Consider the following 17,962-nt stretch of genomic DNA (forward strand, 5'->3'; position numbering starts at 1 on the left):
AGATTGTAACGAAGGGAAGTATGTGGAAAGGCTGAAAGGGAGATGGTTAGTTAGGAATCTACAAGTCATAGACTGGCCAGGAAGGGCATGATAGACCAGCGGAGATGTCGGTGAGAGCAAAGAGCTGCGTGTGATCAACATGTCTATTAGCGTTACCTTTCAGGACAACCGGAAGCCTCGGAGCAGCAGGAATCTCTTGTTTCTTCATAGCTGAACCCAGTGCCTGGGACACAGCAGGTGCTCAGTACTGACGCGTAAACGCAGGCAACGCTGCTTAGCTGCAAGCAGGGTGCACACACAGTGAAGTGAAGGCGGAGCAGGCAACGCTGCTTAGCTGCAAGCAGGGTGCACACACAGTGAAGAATGAAGGCGGAGCCAAGTCAACCAAAGTTTTGAATACCAGCGTGAGCATCTATATGGATAAGGACCACTGAAAAGGGCAGCCACGTGATCTGCACTTCCGAGGGAAAAATTACCCTGCGGTACCTTGAGTAAGAAGAGTCATGTGTTCACGTCTCACAGCCTTCTGATTCCATCTCCCCCCCCCCACCCCGACCCCAGCCTCAACACGCGATTAACCAAGCGAGCAAACGGAAACGAAAGCCGATTAACTGCGAGCGCGTGTGTGTGAACGCTGTCCGTTTGTGTCTCTTTAACTGCATAAAACTTTACGGGCAAATACGGACGTTTACCAAAATTCTGGGCAGCTTCTAGGTCAAGCCGTAGTCCTGCACTGGACGTGCTAGACAAACCAGAGGCGGAAAATCGGGCAAGACAACCAGGTTTCCGAAGGCGGCGGACGCCCCCCCCCCCCCCCCCCCGCCGCACACACCCGCCGGGCCCGCAGGGGGCCTCCCTGCGGGTTCATCCCGCCTTCACCGTCCCAAGCACCCCAGGTTCGGGGTTTGCTAAGGTTGCAGCCAGGACCAAGGCGGCCTCGCGCAAGCTGCGGTCCGACCCCGACGCGCGAGCGGGAAGACGCAAGACGCTCGCCGGAAGCCCCAGCAGCCGCCACGCGCCCGTGTCCGCGCAGCGGGGAACAATAAAGTTGAGCGTGTTCAAAAGGGGTCCTCGGCATCCAGGGCCCGCAGGACAAGCCTGCAGGATAGGCCGCCCGGAAAGTCCCGGGTGTGGGCAGGTCTCCTCGTCCTCGGTGGCGTTCTCCTCACTCGCGGTGGGACAGCGAAGGTACAGCGCCGGGGGCACGGCCCGGGCGGCGGGCGGGCGGGAGAAGGCGGAGCGGCCTGCCCGGCGATCGCCGAGGGCAGCCCGGTGAGGATCCCGGTGCCCGTGGAGCCCAGCGTCCTGGCTGCGGCCTCCCGGACGCGCGATGAAGCCCCGGCCCGCGAGGTTAGTGGACAACAGGCTGAAGCAGCGAGTCGTGCAGGTGGGTATCGTGCGCGGCCCCTTCTCGGCGGCTCCCGGGCCAGCCTAGGCCAGCCGTCCGCCGCGGCCCGGGTCCTGGACGGGGTGCGGGCAGCCTTCCCGCCGCGGCGGGGCTGCCGGGGAACCGGGACGGGGCGGACCCTGAGGAGCCGGGGACCGGGCGGGTGTAGACCCTGAGGAGCTGGGGACCAGGCGGGTGCGGACCCTGAGGAGCCAGGACAGGGGCGGGTGTTTGGAGTGGGTTTGACGTTGTAATAGGTCCTTTGCATCTGGTTTTCTTGTTTTAAGTTTGAATTCACCTATTTTGAGAGAGAGCGAGAGAGGGAGAGAGAATCCCACCAGGCTCTGCACTGTCAGCGCAGAGCCTAATGCGAGGCTGGATCCCACGAACCGTGAGATCGTGACCCCAGCCAAAGTCAGTCGCTTAGCGGCCTGAGCCCCCCAGGTGCCCTGCCTAGGGTTTGTCATTTTTGTAGCCCTGGGTAGACAGTCTGTGTGCTGAATGCCTTGCAGACGCACAGTCTGCAGATACTCTTAGGAGGAGAGGGCCCGTTCCTTCACTTTGCACTTGGGGTGGGGGGGGGCGGGGGGGGGGGGAAATGTATACTTTGTTTTTCTTTAGTTTGCCAGCGCTGCCTCCTCCTTTGCGGATCAGTTTCTTCCACCAAATTCTAAATGTTGGAAGTGGCTTGAGTCCCTGTGCTGTTTCTCTGTCCTCTTACCTACTTCCTGGGGGATTTCATCCAATCTAAAACCCAAAAACACTATCTATTCACTAAAAATACTATAAACACGAAGCCCAATACAAACACAGTTATAGATTAAATGAAGACATATTCACTTTATTATTTTATTTATTATTGAGAGACAGCACGAGCATGGGAGGGGCAGAGAGGGAGACACAGAATCCGAAGCAGCTCCAGGTTCTGAGCTGTGAGCACAGAGCCCCACGCGGGGCTCGAACTCAGGAACCGTGAGATCATGACCTGAGCTGAAGTCGAGGCTCAACCAACTGAGCCCCCCCAGGCGCCCCAAGACATTCACTTTAAATACTACCTATAGAGGTGCCTGGGGGGCTCAGTCGGCTGAGCCTCGACTTCAGCTCAGGTCATGATCTCACGGTTCCTGAGTTCGAGCCCCGCATGGGGCTCTGTGCTCACAGCTCAGCTTGGGATCTGTGTCTCCCTCTCTTGCTGCCCCTCCCGCGCATGTGCACTCTCTCGCTCTCTGTCAAAGATAAATAACCATTAATTTTTCTTTTTTTTTTTAGAAAATACTATCCATATATTCCTAGAGTTATGTCTCCAGTGTGGATTTTATCTTGAACACCCAGCTGCCCACTAAACATTTCCTCCTGAGTGTCTGACCGGTGCCTCCACCAACATATCCACACTGAATTTTTTTGTGTTCTCTCCAAACCTGTCCTTTCTTAATGTTCTCTGTATCAGTAAATGACACATTGTCGGGCCAAAAATCTTAACAACCATTATTACTCCTTTGTTTCACGTTCTTTTTTTTTTTTTTTTTTTTTTTTTTTTCATTTTAGAAGGAGAGAAAAGAGTGCGTGAGCAGGGGGCAGGATGCAAAGAAGGAGAGAGAGAGAATATTAAGCAGGCTCCGTGCTCAGCCCCAGCCTGACCTGGGACTCCCGTCCCATGACCCTGGGATCATGACCTGAGCCGAAATCAAGAGTTGGACAGTCAACAGACTGAGCCACTCAGATGTCCCTGTTTAGCTTCTATAACCAATTAATTAGCAATTTATTTGTATACTCCAAACCCAGCCACTCCTTTCCATCTCCACCTCCAACCATCTGTGCCCAAACCACCATCTCTCTTTCTGTCTCTCTTCTTTTTTTAGTGTTTATTTTATTTAGTCTGAGAGGGAGAGAGCAGAAGAGGGGCAGAGAGAGGGAGAGAGAGAGAATCCCGTGCAGGTTCCGCCGTCCACACAGAGCCTGACGTGGGGCTCGAGCTCACAGTTCCGTGAGATCACGACCTGAGCTGAGATCAGGAGTCAGAGGCTTGGCCAACTGAGCCACCCAGGTGCCCCAAAACTGCCATCTCTTCATTAGAATATGACCGTAGCCCCCTAGGTGAGCTCTGTGATTCTGGTTTTATATAAGGTCTGTCCTTCGTTAGGGCCGCCAGGGAGGTCCCTTTAAAGAGAGCTTGCAGGGGCGCCTGGGTGGCGCAGTCGGTTAAGCGTCCGACTTCAGCCAGGTCACGATCTTGCGGTCCATGAGTTCGAGCCCCGCGTCAGGCTCTGGGCTGATGGCTCAGAGCCTGGAGCCTGTTTCCGATTCTGTGTCTCCCTCTCTCTCTGCCCCTCCCCCGTTCATGCTCTGTCTCTGTCCCAAAAATAAATAAAAAACGTTGAAAAAAAAAATTTTTTTTTTTTTAAAAAAAAAGAGAGCTTGCAGGGCCGCACTCACAGAGCTCCGGTGGACTCCCAGAGTGGCTGAAGAAAACCCCTCCTACAGAGCCTGCCACGTTCTGGCCCCCGTCTCCTCCTTGCCCTGGTGTCCCTTGCTGTCCTGCCTGCTTCCACTGTCCTGACCACACTGACCTTCGCTCTGGGAGCTCTCAGCTGGCTTTGGATGTTCCACCACCTGCTGCATCACTTTATTCAGGAGGTGTCTCAGCAGTGACTCCTGGTGGCTGGATCCAGTGGCCCTTCTCAGTCTTCACTACTTCACATTCTCAGTTTTCGCCTATTGTTATTACTTGGGTTCATTATAGAAACACTAGGTTCTTGCTGTTTAAAATAGAAGGGACAGAGGGTGTAAAAGAAAATGACTTGCTTTCATCTTCATGTCTGTAGAGGTCAGCATGGAGAGTTTATACATATGCCTAGATTTTATTCACACGGACGGGCTCATCCGCGTTGGTTCTGCTTGCTCTGTTCACTTAGCGGTAGACTGTAGTCCTCTCCCCACACGTAGTGCGTTTGTCTCCTATTAACAAGGGTGTTAGTCACATGTTGCTGCATAACCACCCCCAAATTTAGCTGTTATTTCTGTTGCCGTCAAGGAACTGTTTGCTTGTGGAGATGAGATGTACACAAATATGTGTAATCCAACATTAATTGTAGCAAGTGACTACACGCGATAGGAGTCCAGAGAAGGGGAGGGTTCGCGGGAACGGTCCTGCTTTGTGTGTCTAGCCTCTTGTCACTGGAGGCATTTGTGCCAAGACCATTAGGGGTTCTTGGGAAGAAGCTGCGGTATGAGGGCAGGCATCCCTTGACGGGATAACCAGCAAGCCTGGACACGTGGAAGCTGACAGACATTCTGGTTTGAAATCTGGCCCTGTAATTTACGCGCTCCCAAGTAATTAGCTTTTTAAAGTCTCTTAAACTTTCCCATCTATAAATTGGGAAGACTAACATCCACCTCATAGGATTGTGAGTGCTGCTGAAAGACTATGTGATGCAGCAGGTGCACAGCGCACCAAGCGCACCAAGTTTCTTGGGAGTTTTTCGTGGTGCCTCCAGGCCAAAAGTAGTAATACCTGCTCGGTCTGTTTATTAGGTAGTTACATTCAAGCCACTTAGTGACTATATAGTCCAAATAACTTAGTAGCTTTTTGAAAAAATAACATGTAAAAATGGAAGGAAAATTAACATAGTGGTATTTCATTCTTAACTGATCACACGAATGGGATTTGTATGCCTATTGGATCAGATTGACCCTGCCGTTCTCATTTCCTGTTCCACATTCATTTTTGCATGGGATTTACTTACAGCAACGGCTAAAAACCCAGTTTTGTAAAAATATGACACCATCAAAAGGTGATTTAATATTGAAACCATGAATTTTCTCAGGCTGGAAGTCCCTGCAGTGTTGGACGGGTGGCAAATGTTATATGTTCCCTTAAATTCAAAATAGCCTTTGATGCCTTTGTGAGTTTAGTGCTTTGTTCTGGGGTCTTTGGGAATTTAGGATACAGTAAGCACTCACTACCTTACAGCTATTCTAATTGTTGCTATTGTGTCATCGTAGCGATTAATAATGTTAATTAAATTCTCTGGTTCCAGACTTGACAATTATTTAGTAATTTTTATTTATGTTTTTGATACGCTTAATAATGAATTTACATTATAGCATAACATGTTTGAGTAGCTCAATCTCTGATTAAAATCTGAGTTTGAAAGATTGAGTGTTGAATATTTGTTGTATTTTCTGTTTCAGTACCTCACCAGTAACAGATGTGGCAAATATGTGGACACTGGAGTTTTAGCATCTGATTTACAAAGAATGTACAGGTAAAGAGATGTAGTCTCCAGATTCTTGCCTTTCTTTCCTACCATTTTGAGTTTCCATCTCGCCCAAATTTTCAGTTGATATTATCGCTGCTGGCATTAGTTCACCAGTCCATAGGTTCAGAATTCAGTTATACAAAGATTTATCAGGTACCTGTTATGTGCAACATGCTGTCCTTGTTACTAAGGGCAATGGCTGCTGCTTCTCTTTCAGTACCTTCCAGACTGGTCAGCAGTATGGCCTCTTCTCGTATCTCATTAAAGGATTAAAACCAGTAGGCATGGTCTGCCTGAGCTTCCTGGCTACTTTGAAACATCTCTAGGCTTCCTACTAAAGATTCCGTTTTTCTCTTGTGTCTCTAATCCCACCCCTCCTGATAGGTCCCTCCGTTAATTATTACCACTTTGTATATTTCAAAGTCTCCTGTTTTTTCTTCTCAGTATATTAGTTTGCTAGGATTGCCATAAAAAAGTATCAGAGGCTGGGGAGCTTAAACAATAGAAGTTTAAGTCCTCACAGTTGTGAATGCTAGAAGTTAATGGTCACTGTCTCCCTTGCATTGCAGATGGCTATCTTCTCCCTGTGTCCTAACATGGTCTTTCCTTTGTGTGTCTGTCTGTATTCTAATCTCTTCTTGTGTTATTATTTTTTTAAGATTTTGTTTTTAGGGGCGCCTGGGTGGCTCAGTCGGTTAAACGTCCGACTTCGGCCCAGGTCATGATCTCACACTTTGTGAGTTTGAGCCCCGTGTTCGGGCTCTGCACTGCCAGCTGGAAGCCTGGAGCCTGCTTTGGATTCTGTGTCTCCCTCTCTCTCTGTCCCTCCCCAGCTCATGCTCACAGTTTGTCTCTGTCAAAAATAAATAAACTTAAAAAAATAAAAATTAAAAAAAAAAATTTATTTTTAAGTAATCTCCATACCCAAAGTGGGGCTCAGACTCACAACCCTGAGATCCAGAGTCAGGCGCCCCTCTTATTCTGGGGTGCCTGGGTGCCTCAGTCAGTTAAGTGTCCAACTCTTGATTTTGGCTCAGATCATGATCTCATGGTTCATGGGATTGAGCCCCGTGTCAGTCTCTGTGCTGGTACTTTGGGGCCTGCTCGGGATTCTTTCTCCTCTTCTCTCTCTTCCCCTCTCCAGCTTGCACTTACTCTCTCAAAATAGAATAGAATAGGATAGAATAAGATAAAAGTCATGTAACTCCTCTTATCCTGATTACAATACCAGTCGTATTGGATTAATTTGCTTCAGTGCTCTGTCCTGTGGGCCCACTAGGATGGCTGCCCTGCCCTGCCCTTTGGAACCGAGGAGACCGTGCCACTCCCCGGGCCCATGCCGCTCCCCGGGCCTGTGCCCCCTGGGCCGATGGTGGTGGTGGAAACCCTGCCAACCTCTGAGCTTCCTTCTGAGGCGTTCATCCCTTTTCTTGAAGGATAACACATGTCTACAGCTGGATGGCCGCTCTCCTGTAGAATCCCAGAAGTCCAGCCACCTTCCTTCATTTCATCCTCCCTGTCTCCTCCAGTACAAGCTTCCGGGGTTTCTGATGCTGTAACCCCGTCTCTAACCAAAAAAAATTACAGTAGTGAAAATGTAAACTCAGAAGTTCCTCAAAACTAAGCTTATGGTCGGTGTGAATTCAGTGACAGTTATATATTCATGCAAATTAATGGGATCAATTTAGATTGGTTTTAACGGGAAAATGTTGGTGGAGACCATTGTACTAAGCTTCTTGTTCTGTTTTTCAGTATAGACTATGGTCGAAGAAAAAGAAATGCTTTTAGGATTCAGGTAGAAAAAGGTGAGTCTTTTAGTGTTAGAGCTGAATTATTAATGAAGTTAAAGAATTGTTTTAGCTCACAACTACTTCTTTTTGTTTCAGTATTTAGCGTAATTACCAGTGAGAAAGAACCTAAGGATCTAACAGAATTAGAAGATGAGCATCTGGCCAAAAGGGCAAGACAAGGTGAAGAGGAGAACGAGTAAGGATTACAGAAAAGGGGGTGACTTGAAAACCATGAACCTGATCACATACATTGCCAGTCGTGAAATTTTCCGTGGCTTTTCCTTGCCAGCGAGGCTGTGCAGAATACCTGACCTCTCCAGACCTTTGCTTTGGGCACACTGAATGCTCACTATTGCCCAGAGAGGTTGGATTCTTTCTTTGTGCCTTTGTATGAGTGGTTTTCTGTAGCTGGAGGGTTCATTCCCATTAGGAACTCCCACTCCGCTTTCAAGAGGCCACATTAGTGCCTTTGTGGGGCCTTGGCTTCCTGAGTATTTCCTTAGCTCCTGGTTACAGATCTTTGTTATGATGCTTATCATACGGCTTGAGGTTGTTTGTATTGAGAGTTTTTATCATGAATCAATTTTACATTTGTTAAATACTTTTTTTATTTTTTTTTACATTTTATTTATTTTTGAGAGAGAGAGAGAGAGAGAGAGAGAGAGACAGAGCACAAGTGGGGGAGGGGCCGAGAGAGAGGGAGATACAGAATCTGAAGCAGGCTCCAGGCTCTGAGCTGTCAGCACAGAGCCCGATGTGGGGCTCGAACCCACGAACTGTGAGATCATGACCTGAGCCGAAGTCAGTTGCTTAACTGACTGAGCCACCCAGGCGCCCTGTTAAATACGTTTTATGCACTTAATGAAAGATTCTGTTATGGTTGTCTCCCTTTGTTCTGTTGGTGAATTACATTAATTTTTGAGTGCTAAGCCAGTCTTGTATCCTGGGATACACCCAACTTGGTCCAGATATATTATCCTTTTTTATATATTATTAAATCATTTTGCTAATCATTTTTGGAGATGGTTATGTTTGTATTCATAATGGTCTGAATTTTTTTCTTTTTTGCAGCGTCTTTGTCAGGTTTTGGTGTTAGGGTTATTCTGGCTTCATATTGTTTGGAAAATGTTTTTTGTCTCTATTTGACAAAAAAATTAGTATAATGTTACTGTTACTGCTTTCTTAAATAGTTTGTTAGAATTCATCTCAGCCTGGAGGCTTCTTTTTGGAAAGGATTTAGATAACAGTTTTGTTAGACAAAGAACTCTTCCTATTTTTCTGCTTCTATCAGCTTTGGTAAGTTGTACTTTTAAAGAAAGTTGCCCATTTCATCTGAAGTGTGGAATTTATTGGCTTAAAGTTTTCAAGATATCCTCTCGTTTTTCCTTTTTTTTTTAATTTTTTTTTTCAATGTTTGTTTATTTTTGAGAGACAGAGCGTGAGTATGGAAGGGACAGAGAGAGGGAGACACAGAATCTGAAGCAGACTTCAGGCTCTGAGCTGACAGCACAGAGCCCGACGCGGGGCTTGAACCCGCGAACCATGAGATCATGACCTGAGCCGAAGTCGGACTCTTAACCGACTGAGCCACCCAGGCACCCCTCGTTTTTCTTTTAATGTTTATAGGATCTGTGGTGATCGCTCCTTTTCACCTTATAGCTGCATTGCTGCCTTTTCGTTTGGATTTACCATTATTTTCTTAACTAGTTCCACACTCGTGGACAGTTGGTTGTTTCCAGTTTTGCACTATCGTACACACAGTAAATAATCCTGCAGCACATATATCTTTGTATATGTTTTTTTTTTTTAATGTTAAATTCTTGAAGTGGTATTGCTGGGGTCAAAGATGTCTTTTTCAGAATTCTGTTACATTTGGAGTTCTTTTCCCAAAAACGTTGCCTCAGTTTATATTCCCAGCAACTTTGTATAAAGACTTCAGGGTGCCTGGGTGACTCCGTTGGTTGAGCGTCTGACTCTTGATTTAGGTTCAGGTCATGATCTCGCGGTTTGTGGGTTCAAGTCCTGCTGACAGTGTGGAGCCTGCTTGGGATCTTCTCTTCCTCCCTGTCTGCACCTCCCTTTGCTGTCTTTCTCTCTAAATAAATAAATAAATAAATAAACTTAAAAAAAAAAATAGAGTGCGTTTCTCTGTACCTTTGCAATTCTAGTTACACTGTTATGTAATCTTTGCCAGCTTCCTAGGCAAAAATTGATGTTTTTATTTGTAGTTTTTTGATAACTAGTGAGATTAAAACTTTTTGACTGTTTCATGTTTCCTTTGTTAGTTGCTTGCTTATGGGTTTTGTCTGTCATATGAGAGCTGACTCTTGGTTTGGGCTCAGGTCATGATCTTGCAGTTCTGTGAGTTCGAGTCCTGCTTTGGGCTCTGCTCTGACACTTGGGATTCTGTGTGTGTGTGTGCGTGCGTGTGTGCTTTTGTATGTCTCAAAAATAAACAAACAAACTTTAAAAAATAAAAAAGTGTCTTTTGGTTAAGAAGTTCTGCATCTTTACCTAGTCAGATATGTCAGTCTTTTCCTGTATGGTTTGTGCTGAAATACTCAGAAAGACGTCTCACAACAATATGTGGAATCCTTATTTCTTTATAGCATTCCATTTAACTCTTTAATCCATTTTGTAGGGTATAAATTGTAAGGCAAAATTATTTCTTTTCCAAATAGTTGAATAATCCACCTTCTTTACATTGATTAGAAACGCCCAAAAGTATATTAATAGAATTTTATGAGTAGCAAAAGAATTCATGTCTTAATTATAAAGATGGTTCATGTCATGCATGTAAACTTTTTAATTAGGAAGAGTCCTTTTTTTATTAATTATTTTCTAAAGAAACACCATTGAACAGTAGCAGGGTCCATCACCTCTGGGTTATAATGAGCTGAGCCTGCACTACAGTTTGTAGTTAATAGGATTTATCCCTGTTTCTCATGCATCATATGAAAATCTCTCCTACCTTCATTTCTCATGGGCAGACTTGGGAAAGCTACCCTGGTCACACAGATGGGTCATGTTGAATTTGTGAATTTGTTGCTCAGTTACTTGCTGGAATATTTCCTTTTGTTGGCATCTGATGTTCCTAATGAGACCTTTGGGTCTGATAGGACTCTGCACTTCACTTTTATTTATTGTGTGCATTAAAATAACCACAGTTTTGGGGCACCTGGGTGGCTCAGTCGGTTGGGCGTCCGACTTCGGCTCAGGTCACGATCTCGCGGCCCGTGAGTTCGAGCCCTGCGTCGGGCTCTGTGCTGACCGCTCAGAGCCTGGAGCCTGTTTCAGATTCTGTGTCTCCCTCTCTCTGACCCTCTCCCGTTCATGCTCTGTCTCTCTCTGTCTCAAATATAAATAAACGTTAAAAAAAAAATTAACCACAGTTTTTAAGCATTTACGTGTATTCTAAGGACTTTGTCAGCTTGTTTAATCCTCTACTGACTCAGAGATGTGAACGTTACATGTTATCTTCTCTTTATAGATAAGAAAGCTGATGCTCAGAGAGGTTAAGTAGAAGCTAGTAACCAGTAACCAGAATTCTCAGATCGCAAAGCCTTGGGCTCTTAAGCACCATAATACTTTGCCTTAGTAAATTTTTTGTTTGGGGTAGTAATTTTTTTTAGGATGTGGGAGCAAAGCCTTTAAAATGTTTCTTTTCCTCTTCTTACTGAGGTATACTGAAAGCTCTTCAGATCATGATTCAAATATGGAAGATTACCCAGATCCACAGGTAAGCCAAACATTTAATGGACCCACTTTTATTTTTTTTTAGTCATTATGAACCCTCCTTAAAAAAAAAAAAGTGTGGAATAGAATAAGAGATTTAAACATCATCATCAAGGGGCACCTGGGTGATCAGTCAGTTAAGCGTCCCGAATTCGGCTCAGGTCATGATCTTGCGGTTTGTGAGTTTGAGCCCCACATCGGGCTCTGTGCTGACAGCTCGGAGCCTGGAGCCTGCTTCGGATTCTGTGTCTCCCTCTCTCTCTGCCCCTCCCCTGCTCACCCTCTGTCTCTCTCTGTCTCAAAAATAAATAAAACATTTAAAAAAAATTTTTAAACATCTTCATCAATACTTTTGTGGACAGTGTTGAGGAGTCCTTGGGAAGGCCATCCTTTCAGTATTTGTGTTTATGGCCTGTTTTATAGGAAGAAGAAGGGAAGAGAATGGCCTGAAATAAGGGTACACAGGAATAGAAAGGGGAATTAATAGTAAAAATTGAGAAAAGGATACATTTTCTGCTAAAGGGCTGCGGTTGCCAATAAGTAAGGTTGCATTTAAGAGACATATTTAAGTGATTCCAGATGATTTATAACTTACTCTCTTTTATTCCCATTGGTAATTCCATTTTTTTGATTTATTGACAAAATCAGGATGATAATGACATGTGATCTGGTTTTGAGTTGATGAGATAATAGTGGCTCTTCTTGGCCAGCTCATTGTCAAGCCCAGTTCTGTTATATGTTTTAATAGTTCATTATTTATTTTGAGAGAGAGAGAGAGTGAGCAGGGCAGAGGTGGAGAGAGAGAATCCCAAGCAGTTTCCACGCTCAGTGAGGAGCCGGATGCAGGGCACAAGCTCACAACCGCGAGATCATGACTTGAGCCAATATCATGTGTCAGAGGCTGAATCGACTAAACCACCCAGGGGCCCCCAATTCTGTTATATTTTTAATTTTTTTTTTTTAACGTTTATTTATTTTTGAGACAGAGAGAGACAGACCATGAGCAGGGGAGGGGCAGAGAGAGAGGGAGACACAGAATCCGAAACAGGCTCCAGGCTCTGAGCTGTCAGCACAGAGCCCGACGCAGGGCCTGAACTCACGGACCGTGAGATCATGACCTGAGCCGAAGTCGGACGCTCAACCGACCGAGCCACCCAGGCGCCCTGCCCCCTATGTTATATTTTTAAAAAGCGAGCACGCTTCCTCGGTTTTCTTTAACTTTCATTTATTAAGTGGCGGTGAAGCGGGGGCACATCTGTTTGAACAGGAAATGTTGGTGAAGCATCTGTCAACACCCGTGTTTTCTGACTGGAAGTGCTGTGAGGGAAGCTGCTGGTGGCTGCTCGTGCGGGTAGCCCGTGTCCGTGCGCGCCAGCGCGGTGACGTAGGCGATGTCGTGTTTCTGCCAGGCGGCAAATCACATGAACAGCTCCCTGCTCTCCTTATATCGGAAAGGACATCCCGACTCTGCTTCACGGACTCCCGAGATGGATCACAGAGAAGCCACCGTCTCGGCCCCACGGACACCTTCCGGAACAGACTCCATTCCTTCGAAGACCCCTGCCGGGGGTTCAGAGGGAGGGTGGTTTATTGATAGAACTCCCGGCGGAAAGATGGACCTGGCAGGCGAGAAGAGCAAGCACAAGAAGCCAGGATCTGAGAGAGAGGTACTTTTGTAGTGATGTGTTCACGGCCCCGTTACCGCCACCGCTTCTTTCCAAGTGCAGGCCTTCTGACGGAGATGACCTTCCTCCAGATTAGTCTCCACACGCAGATGTCTTTTTACGAGTTAAGTCGGGTGGTTCCTTCGCGTATTAAGAATGACTCCGTTCAGTCTAGAATCAGAGTCCTCGCAAGTAATGGCCGGGAAAGCCCTGTGTGCGTGGCTGTCCTGCTGGCGCTTCAGTCATCTGCTGCCCGCCTCCCCGCTTCGCCTCAGCCACCGTGGCCTGGCGCTGTTTCCAGAGCACCCACTCACTCTCACCTGGGGCGTTTGCACTCATGCTTCTGTCTGAAACTCCCCCAGATTCCTGTGACTCACACCATCTTGTTTCCCTGTAATCGTCGCAGAGTCACATACTGACGTGTTAAATAGCACGTCGTGGGATGCTCTTTCCTGCCTCATCTCCTTTTGGTCAAGCCCTTGTGACCACTTAGAACTTACTGTAGAATTGTTTAGTTGGGTTTCTTCCTTGTCTTCTGTCTTTAGCTTCGGAGATCAGAACCTTTGTTTTGCTTCATAGTGTCTCCCTGGCTAAAATGCACCCAGCACGTCGTTGTCAGGCAGTTGGTCGAATTCGTGCCTGATGAACTTTCCGAGGTGCATTTACCAGCGCGAGTTAAAGAATAGGTACCTCGTGTGCGTGTTATGTTTGGAAGGCTGGTTGTTGTCAGAGGAAGGGAAGTCAGCTCGTGCAACAGCTGTGTGGTTCGTGTTGAGCCTCGGGTAATGCCTTCAGGGAGCCCGTACAAACGGGCACACCGTGAAAATGTACTGAATAAGGGACACCCTTTTTTTTTAACCTTTGTAAGTTGCAGTATACTGTACATAAAAGTGAAGCTGGATGAATTATCACAAAGTGAACACACTGGGCACCATCCTTAACTGATTTTTTTTTTTTCTTTGAGAGAGAGAGCGAGAGAGGCACACGAACGAGTGCAAGAGGGGCAGAGAGAGACAGAGAGACAGAATCCCACGCAGGTTTCCATTGTCAGCACGGAGCCCAATGTGGGGCTCCCATCTCCCCAACTGTGAGATCATGTCCTGAACCAAGATCAAGGGTGGGACATTTAACCCACTGAGCCATCCAGGTGCCCCCTTAACTGATTCTAATGCCTGGCATTAGATCCCCTAGGAGATCCCCTAGGAGAGGGGATTTACAGTGATCTGTCCCGCGATAGGCCCTGAGTATGCCCCCGGGGCTCACTGTCCAGTGTGGTAAGTGCTAGCCACCCGTGGCTCTTGAGCACTTGAAATGTGGCTAGTGCAAATGAGGAACTGAATTGTTCATTTAAATTTGTAAAATAATACTTCAGTTATTAGAAAACTTCTAATATGGGGCGCCTAGGTGGCTCAGTCAGTTAAGCGTCCGACTTCAGCTCAGGTCATGATCTCACAGTTCATGAGTTCGAGCCCCACATCGGGCTCTGTGCTGACAGCTCGGAGCCTGGAGCCTGCTTCAGATTCTTGTCTCCCTCTCTCTCTCTGCCCCTCCCCCCTCATGCTCTATCTCTGTCTCTCACAGGTAAATAAACATTTAAAAAAAATTAAAAAACAAAAAAACTTCTAAGTATGTTTGGAACAACTTGGGCATGTGAATGTACTCTTTCAGCTGTAAGTTTTATGAAGTCTAAATGCAAATTAAATATTTCCCACTAAAATTTAGTGTACAAGTTGAGATGTGCTATTAGCATAAAATACATGTTAGACTTTGGAGACTTACTATAAAAGATAATGTAAGACCTCTCAATTTTTTATACTGACTGTATGTTGAAACGATAATATTTTGAGTATATTTTGTTAAGTAAGGTACTAAATTTCACTTGTTGATTTCCCCCTTTTTTAAATGTGGCTACTAGAACATATTTAAAATTTTGTATGTGACATTGTGTTTCTCTTGGACAACACCACTGTAAGTGGTTTTCGAGAACCACTTACTTGATGTGGCAAAACCGTTCTCCTTTTGAATTTTCACTAGCCCTTTTTCAAACCTCTTTGTGTTAATCATGTTTCTAGAGGACATTATTGCAAGGTTAAGGGAATAGCTTGAGTCTTAAGTTGAATTATACTTTTTCATGGCTTTCAAAGCAGCTCTGTAGTCATATTTAATTTAGCGGTTCATCAGGCATCACATGAAGACCAACTGGTGAAAAGCTCAGTGAGAAATTAAAGGTGAACATGAGCATCTCACCTCCCGTGAAAGAAACAAGGAGAGTTGCTCAAACACAGGGCAGATTATGGTAGGCTATAATACAGTTGCAAATTCAGCGTTCTGGGAATATGGGCATGAGATTAACTCTAACGAGAAGAATCGTGTGTCAGGGCATAAACTGAGCTTTACAGCTGTGGAAAAGAAGGATGCTCTCCAGCAGCTACCATCCTGGAGCAGAGAGGTTGGGAATAGCCAAGGTAGGTGCAAGTGCCAGGGCAGAAATGGGGTATTTTAGGGCCACCTGGGTGGCTCAGTCGGTTAAGCATCCAACCGTTGATTTCAGCTCACATCATGATCTCTCTGTTCATGAGTTCAAGCCCTGCGTCAAGCTCTGTGCTGACATCGCGGAGCCTGCTTGGGATTCTCTGTCTCCCTTTCCCTCTGCCCCTCCCTTACTTATACACACATTCTCTCTCTCTCTCTCTCTCAAAATAAATAAGAATACACTTAAAAGAAATGGGGTATTTTAAATAATGACCACCTTTTTGTTTTTGTTTAAAAAAAAAAAAAAAACCCAGGCGTCCCTGGTTTTTGTTTTTTATTTACTTAAGTAATTTCTCCACCCAAACTCATGACCCCTAGATCAAGAGTTGAATGTTCTTCCAATGAGCCAGCCAGGTGCGCCTAAATAACAGCCCTCTTTAAGAAAACATTGCCATTGTAATTTCAAGCATGGCATATTTAAATTTGTTTTCTTTCCAGGATTCCAAAGACGCTTCTCTGCTGGAGAGTAATGAAAAAAGGAAAGGCAGGCTGAAGCGCAAGGGAAACAAAAGGAAGAAAGACCTTCAGGAAGTAGACGGAGAAATACAAGATGTCCTGCAGAGGAAAGGTGAGCCATGGGTCTGGGGGGCTGAACATGCTGTGAAAGAGGCTTCGCTAGTCCCAGGTGTCGTTCTGGGGGGCCTGCTGTGTGCGGTTCATGAGAAAACACTTCAGTGTCTCATGGTCTGTTTACTTAAACATTATTAAATGCAGCGCTGAGTTACTACTGAATCACTAATCTTTTTGTCTCCTCGTTTGATTGCCAGCTAAAGCCAAGGGGCTGGAATTACAGATCTCCAAGGTGAAATTTGAAGATGTTGGAGGCAGCGATACAACATTAAAAGTTAGTTCACATTCAGAATTTTACTCAGATGGTGTATTGCCAATCAGGTATTCATGGAAAGCAGCCTGGAAGGGGGGGGGGGGGGTGGTGAAACTTGGCCTGTACCCCGCAGGGTGCTGAGGGATAAAAGAAACAGTACCTTCCGCTTTTCCACCACTAATTACGGTGTACGTAAGGTTCATGCTTTGTAAGTAATACTGTTGTACGCAAAAAATTCTAAGAGAATACTGTGCAAAATTATATGCCAACAAACTGGGCAATCTGGAAGAAATGGAGATTCCTAGAAACTCAAACGCACTACCCAAACTGTAAGTAACCCTATTAGTTATTGTCCAGTGTCTACTCTGCCAGTTACCGTGGTGGTTACTTTCTATCATCAGTGCGAGGTAGCTGTTACCACAGCTGAGGACACGGAGGCTTAGGCAGGTTCCTGTGGAGTCCCGCCGTAGGTCTCAGAGCCGGGGCTCAAACTCATGAGTCTGCTGCTTTGCAGAACAGGTTTCCTTCCACTTGGATTCCTTCTCTCTCGGGCCGTGAAAGACCTCTTTCCTGTTTATTCCCTGCTAGGAAGTCTGCAAGATGCTCATCCACATGCGTCACCCGGAGGTGTACCGCCACCTGGGCGCCACCCCGCCGCGTGGGGTTCTCCTTCACGGGCCGCCGGGCTGCGGGAAGACCTTGCTCGCGCACGCCATTGCAGGGGTGAGCTTTGCTGACACGCCTTTGCTTCTGTTGCTTTTGTTCTGTTTGTCTTTATTTTCCTCTTTGGTCAACTTGAACCGGACTTGACGTATTCCCAGGAGGACTGATCCTCTCTTCATTTTTCACCTCTTTCATGCAGCTCTTTGTGAGATGCTATTTTTTTAATGCATCCGATTATTTATATGGCAAAGGTTGGGTGGGAAGCAAAATAATATGGCTGTAAACACCCTTTTTTTAACACACTGTGTATATTTTAGTTCCCTTTTTCCCTTTAAGCCAGTGATTCTCAAAAGCAGTAAATAAGGAAACCAAGGACTATATTGTTTTTCACAGCTAAATATACTGAAAATCTCCATTCAGAGTCATGTTCTTATACTTTTTAGTGTTAAAATAACGTTTCTGAAATGGTAATAATACTTAGTTGGCAAAATAAAGTTAGCAATCTTATTTTCATCCCATGAGTTGTTTTTGGAAACTGTTGGGTGGTAAATGCAAAATGTCCCAGTGACTTCAGTTTGAAGAATAGCGTGTCATAGTGGCTACTAATAGGTTAGGATCTGCAGGATCGGCGCTCTTACGGGACGACAGGTTTGCCTCGCTTGTTCCTCTGTTGAACAAAGTGTCCTGTGACAGGTGCATGCCAGATGCTGGAAAACAGTGATAAGTACAGAAAACCCAGATTTACGTTCAAGGAGCTTTTCAGTCTAGTAGGAGAGGCCGACATTAAGCAGCTATCATACAAGTAAACGCTGTGCACGGTCACAACAGAAATGAGTGGGAGACAGGAAGTGTGGGATGCTAGCTGGTCCCAGGTTGCCCATGGTTGAGGAAGTGATTTTCAGAACCGCTTGAGGATGAGTAGGGCTTAGGCAGGCTTATTGCCCTCCGTGCTGGTGGGGCCGCAGTGGCTGCTCCTCCTTTATGACAGGAACCTGTCCTCTGCCGACTAACTGGCTCCTCCTCTGGATGCAGGGGTGAGAAGTGCCTGTAGCGTGAGTGGGAAGGACTGTCACAACCCTTGCCCTTTCCTATAAAATTGTTCTGGCTCG

General features: G+C 45.9%; 1 protein-coding gene across 4 annotated transcripts in view; it reads left to right on the plus strand.

Moving 5' to 3' along the window:
* Positions 1 to 1,089: 1,089 nt before the first annotated feature.
* Positions 1,090 to 17,962, plus strand: part of NVL (nuclear VCP like) — a 92,251-nt gene continuing 75,378 nt past the window's right edge. For 2 of the 4 annotated variants that reach the window (XM_025926285.2, XM_086693911.1), the window contains exons 1-9: positions 1,214 to 1,387; positions 5,579 to 5,652; positions 7,399 to 7,451; positions 7,533 to 7,632; positions 11,118 to 11,175; positions 12,581 to 12,838; positions 15,806 to 15,935; positions 16,135 to 16,211; positions 16,779 to 16,913. In XM_025926285.2, the coding sequence (XP_025782070.2) occupies positions 1,331 to 1,387; positions 5,579 to 5,652; positions 7,399 to 7,451; positions 7,533 to 7,632; positions 11,118 to 11,175; positions 12,581 to 12,838; positions 15,806 to 15,935; positions 16,135 to 16,211; positions 16,779 to 16,913 (942 nt within the window). In that variant the 5' untranslated portion in view covers positions 1,214 to 1,330. Of the gene's footprint in view, positions 1,189 to 1,212; positions 1,388 to 5,578; positions 5,653 to 7,398; positions 7,452 to 7,532; positions 7,633 to 11,117; positions 11,176 to 12,580; positions 12,839 to 15,805; positions 15,936 to 16,134; positions 16,212 to 16,778; positions 16,914 to 17,962 lie in introns of those variants that run through there. The other 2 variants (XM_086693913.1, XM_086693912.1) reach the window with 2 other exon arrangements.

Source organism: Puma concolor, chromosome E4, assembly GCF_028749965.1.
Source record: "Puma concolor isolate L17-30 chromosome E4, mPumCon1.1.hap2, whole genome shotgun sequence".
NCBI classification, from domain to species: domain Eukaryota; kingdom Metazoa; phylum Chordata; class Mammalia; order Carnivora; family Felidae; genus Puma; species Puma concolor.